The 7,451-nt window shown below is 37.0% G+C and overlaps 1 protein-coding gene across 1 annotated transcript in view; it reads left to right on the plus strand.

Annotated features, from left to right (window-relative positions):
• The first annotated feature begins 185 nt into the window (after window positions 1-185).
• Window positions 186-7,451, plus strand: part of wapla (WAPL cohesin release factor a) — a 24,429-nt gene continuing 17,163 nt past the window's right edge. The window contains exons 1-6 of the mRNA XM_024297391.2: window positions 186-509; window positions 1,478-1,891; window positions 2,123-2,819; window positions 4,500-4,807; window positions 4,885-5,015; window positions 7,118-7,213. Coding sequence (XP_024153159.1) covers window positions 1,504-1,891; window positions 2,123-2,819; window positions 4,500-4,807; window positions 4,885-5,015; window positions 7,118-7,213 — 1,620 coding nt within the window. The 5' untranslated portion in view covers window positions 186-509; window positions 1,478-1,503. The remainder of the gene's footprint in view (window positions 510-1,477; window positions 1,892-2,122; window positions 2,820-4,499; window positions 4,808-4,884; window positions 5,016-7,117; window positions 7,214-7,451) is intronic.

Below are 7,451 nucleotides of genomic sequence, written 5' to 3' on the forward strand. Positions count from 1 at the left end.
TGCACATTTTGAAGTCCAACTGTAGGTAATTTATATTACACACGAAGGTTTGTTCGAACTATGAACTGTAAATAAAGCTTTATGTTATCCTCGACTGCCCCCTAGTGTTCGTCGCTGTTAAATTTCGAACCAATCAGATTCGCGCTTGCTGACACTCTGAAAGCACAGCGAAGTCCCGCCGATGCTGATTGGTCGTTTCCGTGTAACAGCGCAGTACATGGAGGTCTTGTCAAGCACCGAGGAGGGAGGGGATACTTTAATGGCCGTCAGGAGCACTTCAAAATGCAAAAACTCCGGATTAACAGCTATATTTAGACTGGAATAGCTTTTGATGTTCATCAGACTTTTACTTTATCAAACGGTATCGTTTATTTTCACAAATGTCATATTTGTTATACCGCTTTTATCGCACGAGACGGACTTTACCCGCTTGATTTGTGCGTTAGTGGGGGATCAGGCCTAGCCGGCTGGAAACAAGCGGACGGTTAGTTAGTCACCGGAGTTGAAAGGTAAGAGTTTACTCTGCTTTTTAAAAATACTCACATTTATGAAAGGGGATGTTTATATTAAGGTAATATTTTAGCCTACTTGTATAAATTGTTGGAGCTAAATTTCATACAAAAATGTTGTTGGGTTAGAAATGTAAACAAGGGACTTGCGGTAGCCTTGTTAGCATTGTAGCTAGCTGCTAATGGCTAACTTTGGAGTAGTTAACTTTACCCGTGAACTTGTTCAAATTCATGGTGATAAGTTACGTTTTTTGTTCGTTTATGTTTGTAGGCGCAAGGTAAAACAAACATATTTAATAAATGTGGTCTAACTTGAACTGGTTGTCGTGTAATTTCAGATATTGCATCGTGTTTTTGAAAGCTTGAGCGTGCCATGCTAACTTGGTGTGCTAGCATTTATCCGTTGACATAACTTGACCAAATCAATTAAATTAGCTTTTGTTCATGTACTGTTCTATCATTTACCATATTTTATTAGATTTTAAGTTATTTTCACATCATAATTCATGTTAACATATGTATTAAATATGCTACAGGTGATCACCTTGGATACTTTTTTAAAAAAATGTGTTTTTTACCCTATTGTGTGTTAATACATTCTTACACATTATGGAATAATAATGGCTTATTCGATCAGACTATTGTACAAATTATTTATTGTCTGTTCTAATTAGTATTTTAAAAGTGAAACTTGACCAAAGATGAAAACATTAAATGTGTGGAAGAAAATAAAAGCACCTCATGAAAGATGATATACCCAATATATGGTGGAAAAGTACATTTTTATTCAATTTTTCCATCTTTGAATATACATGGTTTCTTTAGAACAGAATAAATTATTTACTCTATACATTGTAAATGTTTCCTTATTCAGTTATAAACATTTATCTGTCATTGACACTGAATTGATTAGTTGAGTTCACAAACTATGATTAAGGGAAATTGGCATTTTTTTCTTCTGTTCACAGGGAATATGTAACATACAGTTACAAACATGACGTCAAGATTTGGTAAAACATACCACCGCAAGGGAGGGGAGGCAAATTCCAAGTTTGAAGAAGTCATCTCAAATAAAAGGCCTACCCTAACCACCAAATGGGGGGAGACCACGTACAAGGCTCAACTTGGAGCCAAACGGCCCACACTGAAACCTGATGTATCCGAGTTTCCCAAGAGGCCGAGGCTTGAGCCCAGTGACAGCGAAGAAGACCCTTTTGGCTTCGACAGCGATGAAGAGTCAAAGACTGTAACTACTCACAATATGTCTGAAACAAAGATCTCAGAGGGCGTTGCAACAAAGGTGGACGTAGTGCAAGATCGGAAGACAGTTCCTATTGTGACAGCTGCACAGGCCTCTGCAAGTTCAACCTCTACTTTCACAAGTGAGTAATGACAGAAAAAAACAACGTTTCCAACCCTTAAAGACCTTAGTCATTTATCTATCTTTCAGTTTAATCTAAATCATTTTAGAATGCAAACTTTTTTGTTGCTTTTACTCTTTAATCTCCAGTGACAAACCCTGCAATTTTTGTTTGACAATTGTTTGCTGAGCTTATTACAGTGTAATATTCTTTTTTAATTTGATTCAAAGTAAAATTGTTCTCCGTTTACAGGTAAACAATCATCAGTAGAGAAGGATATTAAAAGCAGCCAGCCATGGTACAAAATTGGTCCCAGTGGCATCCAGAAGAGCACGCCCACAACCAGTCTGTCAAACATGGCTCCTTTCGATCATTCAAACTTCTCTGTGTCTGAGAAAGCCGTTTCTGTGTCTTCAGAAGTGTACACCTCCATTAAATTGTCAGCGGATGAAGCAAGAGGGAGTGGAGACCTTCAAAACCCCTATGATGGACATTTGTCAGAAGAAAATAGGAACGCAGAAGACCTTTCAATAGAGCCATCACCAGAAATAGTCGACAACATCCCTCCCTCTCCATTTACCTTAAGAGCGTCCAATTGCAAGAAGTACCAGCGGCCTGGCCGGGCTTGCAAAACACTATCTGAACCTGCTGAAAACAACAGCCACCAGCCCACGAATGCAGCGAGTACCCAAGATAAAGCCAGCACTGCCCTTTCTGCTAGTTCAAGTGCTGCTGCTAAAACTGCAGCCAAGCCTGCTGGCAGGGGGGGCGGGAGGGTGCGGGACTACACCGTTCTTCACCCTTCCTGTCTGTCAGTGTGCAATGTCACCATCCAGGACTCAATAGAGCGGGGAATCGATGAACTCGCCACTCCAGCTGCCCCCGCTGACCTCGGGGAAGCGGGGCAGATGAAAAAAAAATCCGACCCGCAGCCAGCTAAACTTGCCAGGTAAGTCTTGTTTTGTACACATGACTTGTCGGTTATAAGAATGAAAAGATACATTGGATTCTGAACTAAAAACTCACTTCTATTGTCATTCAATAAGGGAAATCTTAGGTTGGGTAAATAAATCAATAAATGCTGTCAAGGTGTAAAAGGAGACACAGAATGGTTAAGTTAAAGTAACAAAAGTTTTGATTGACATTTAGATGCAAACGTGGGCAATTCCTGATCAACATTTAGGAATTTTACACATTTGGAGCCAAATATAAAAGGTTAACACACAGATAAGCTTCGGTTTGTGTGTTAAGAGGACATATCTGCATAAGACAATCCTCTGATTAGCTCTCTGTGTCAACAATTTTAGTAAAAATTTGGGTGACCTCAAAGACAAATGATAACTTATTCCTTGCAGTTGATCAGAATGCAAATTTCCTTGCTAAAAATCACCAGGTTGAGCCACAATTCAACCTCCTGTCAAGATTTGCCTCTTGCAGCGATCTCCATGCTCTGAAACAATATCAAGGGTAGATTATAGATTTATATTATGCTAACGTTTTTCTCTAGCTTTATGAATTACTGCTGTAAAACATCTTTAAATAGAAGCAGAATGTTTGTTGGGGAAAAGATGAGCTTTTTTTTAATTTTTTAATGTAAGGCAGGTTTTATGTTTGTATGGGTGCAACTGCAGCTGTTTCATTTTAATTTTTTTACATCCAAGCTGTTGAAACTTGTGCAATTATGCTTTTTTATTTTTGATGTTCCACATCTCTCTTAATATGCTGTAATGCAGAGATTTCCACTTCCAGTCTTTGAGGGCCAGTGTCCTCTGATTTTAGAGAAGTGCATCCCATTAGCTGCTGATTAGCTAATCAGATGTCTTCCACTAGTGAAAAACCATGGACTGGTGGAATGACTGAGATTTAGTGGTTCCAAAATTAGTTTTTTTTTTTTTTTAAATCAATTCATCAAGATTTTCTGAAATAAGTAGAAAGTTGCTAGAATTGTAATTTTAATCTAAACAGTATTTGAATCGTAACATCCATAAAGATTTCTTCTACGCATAAATAAATTAAACATTATTTTGAATACCAAAGGTATCTCGACATGTCACTTTGTGGTTTTAGTTGAAGAAAAATTAATAACTATCAGGTTTATGTTAGATTTTTCAAGGTTAAAGACTAATATTTTTTTCATAGTTTGTACTTCCTGAATGTGTCTGGATTCATAATATAGAAACAAAAAACAATTCTTTAATAAACATGAGATAATCTATGATTAGAATCTGAGGTGTAAATAGAAGACTGGCTTGGATTAAAACACGAACGTCTTATTTTACAGGGTAACGTACATTTTTGGTTGCTGTCAATAACCTAGTTTTGCGACCAACTTTTTCTGCCTTCTAGCTGCCAGTTTTGCCTTTTAATTAGAGTTTTTAGGGTTCTGAAGAAGAGATAAGAAGTAGCAATTTCAGGGAATATGGTCATTTATACACTGATTTTTTTTCCCCCCATATGTATGATCTAAAGTACTTGGTACATGTATTTCACATCCAAACATATTTGCTTAGCTGGCTACAGCGATTGTTGGACATAGCTTCTTAAAAGCTGTGTTTTCAAACCAATTTTTAGATTCAAAGGAGATCCCATGTTACCAAAATTCAACCCATTTCCTTTGTCTATTTTTAAGGTTCCGGCCCGCACAGACAAAAACCAAGAAGACCAAGACGGAGACCAAGCTGGAGTTCTTTGGTTTTGAGGACAAAGAGGGCGAAGAAGGCAACGACAGCTCAGAGGGAGTCATGGCAGGCAAGAGCAGCTACAAGATCAAGTACTTTGGCTTTGATGACCTGAGTGAGAGTGACAGCGATGATGAAAGCACTCAGGCCAAAGAAAAGAAAGCTAAGAGGGCGGCAGCGGCTTTAATGTCTCTGAGCTCCAGTGTGGACAGCCCCCAAACCAGCGATTCCCAGGACAGTCAGGCCAGCAGCAATACAGGTGAGAAGATATCTTCATCTTTTTATATATCCATTCTGATGGCTTTTATTGTAATAATTGTTTTCTTTATCTAACAGATACTTTTGAGTTTGCCGATGACTCCAGTCCGTGTGGCGCCGACGGTCAGAAAGGACGACAAGGGAAGTCGAGTGACAAATCAAAGGAAGGAGGAACTGGTCTCAAGAAGATTTTCAGTGGACCCAAAAAGGTGCATTTGATATTCTGTAAAGAGATATGCTTTTTCTGGCTATTTCTAAAATATTCATATTTTGAGAAGGAAATGAACACAAAAGTATCTTTGTGTGTTTAGGGGACACAGTTTTTAAATATCATGAATTAGAAAGTTTATGAACTTAGTTTTGAGGAGGCTTATTTTCCAGGGTGGCTTGGTTCTGATCAGTTTGAATAGTTTGCTTCATTCAGTCAGGAGTGGGAAATAATCTAGAGTTCTTGCGAGGTCTAAAAATTCTTAAAAGCTTTGATTTTTGGAAATAATACCTTTGAAAGTTTTGATTTTTGATATCAGAGCCTTAAAATTGTCCCACTTGAAACGTCTCAGTTTCACATTTCATGTCAACAATAACAATTTTCAACCAATCCATTTGATTTCAATATTATTTATATAGCCCAATATCACAAAAACAATGGCTTCATTGTGCTTCAATCAAATGATGTAAATAAAATGAGTTGTTACGCATTAATACGCCGTCTGGCGTCCTGAAAGAAGAGGATTTCTAACGCATCGCAGCACAGACCACAAACAGTTAAGATTTTGATCATAAAGGGGGAATAAATTAATAAAAAGGTAAATAGACTGATACATTGGTATTAATTTTTGACTTTGACCTGTCTTAAATCAGCTTTAAAATACAATAATAATAATAACCATCTCTTCGCTGTCTTGTTAGGCTTCCTTATCCATGGAAATGTTGGTTTTATCATTTTTTCTGAGTCTCTGGGGCTTTAAAAAAACAAGCATGCCTGTAGATTTCCATAAAAAACAGAGAAAATAACCTCAAGAGAATCATATAAATAAAACAAAGGTTAAAGTGTTGCTTCAATTTTGCTGAAAGGTTTATATCTCTGAAATCAATCTATTTTTCAACATTAAAATTATTAACTCTTGTAACATCTTTTGTGTTATGGCTCAGTTTCAACTCATATTTTATGTTAGAACATTGGAATACAAAAAAAACTACAAATCAAAAAATAGAAATCACTTAAATCTTCCAAAAATATTAGAAAGCTAAATCAGAGAAAACTCTTTGTGTCAGAGTTTGTTTATTTTGCTTTTTTGCAACCATATTGGACAGATAAACATCCTCTGAAGCTCGCGTGACTGGAGAGGAGGTCAGTGTGTTGGCTGAAATCCACTAATGATTTTTTTTTTTTTTGGCTCCAATTATTGCTTTATAAAGTTATTTTATGTAACCGACCCTAATCTCAGAAAGGACAGAATTTCAACCAGAGCATTTTAGAATAAAGATGTAAAAATTGCATTTTGTAGAAATCAAAGTTTCAGACAAAGTCTAAAAGCTTTGATGGAATACAATCATTTTAAGTGATTCTTTTTAATGCAATTAAAAACTGAAACAGAATGTGTGGAAGTGGTTTAAATCGAGACAGAAAAGTGTCAGCAACATTTTCTTTTGTCTGATATTCTTGTAGTGTTGCTTTTTTATTGTTGAAGTGTGATGAATCAGTGCTCAAAAGGCACATACATTCTGTTTGAATTTGTGTCGGTGCTTTGAGTGGTCCACCAGCTTGCACAAAACAATCAACTAAATAGTTTTCTTTTAGCAGAAAAACCTAGTTTACTATATTTGGTTGTAAATTTTGGTTCCGAGCTTCTATTGATGCGCGCTCAGAGTTCAGCTCAAACGCTGGTTTTCATGTGAAGCGGCTGAATGCCGCTTCTTTATCAGGACAAACAAATCTGTTTTGATCTGTGACATTTGTGGTGTTTTGTTCCCTTCTTTTATTTTCGTCTGGATGGTTACTTTGCTGTGGCTTCGGGTTATTTGTTATCTGTCCTTCTCATTCTGGCTTAAAGGAAAAGCATCAGAAAGTGCAGTCCTACTTTTTGTGCATTTTTTTACACTCTTGAATAACACAAAGTGTCATTTAAAGAAAATGTTTTGTGTCGCTTGAGGACTCTGGCTCCACACTGAGGCTGGATTTGTTGCATATGATCAACATAAGTTCACTTTACAGGACTTTCCAAGTGTCTATGTCTATTTTTATCTTGGATTTAATTTTTAAGTAATAACAGTTCATAAACTAATATGTTTCATTCTTATTGAATTCCAGTCCCCTTCCAAAGCTGTTTACAATGCTCGCCATTGGAACCAGCCCGAGCCTGAGGATATCCCTGCGCCTCCACTGTCCCGGTCTCAGACGGCTCCGGTAACTCGTCTTTGTGCACCTGTCAAATTGTTTACCGTCTGGAGTTTTGTCTTTGTTAGAAAACTTTGTCTCAGTTTGGAACAATGCTCCTTCTGTTATGCATGGTTGGGCGACACATTAATGGGGGTTTCTGTTTAGATTACAATAATCTTGTTTATAGTTTTTAGTTTTAGAAAAATGACCTTTTTTGGTCTTTTAAGCAATTTTCCCTGACAAACGATTCTAGTGTTTGTTGTTT

This window comes from Oryzias melastigma, linkage group LG15 (genome assembly GCF_002922805.2).
Source record: "Oryzias melastigma strain HK-1 linkage group LG15, ASM292280v2, whole genome shotgun sequence".
In the NCBI taxonomy this organism is placed as follows: domain Eukaryota; kingdom Metazoa; phylum Chordata; class Actinopteri; order Beloniformes; family Adrianichthyidae; genus Oryzias; species Oryzias melastigma.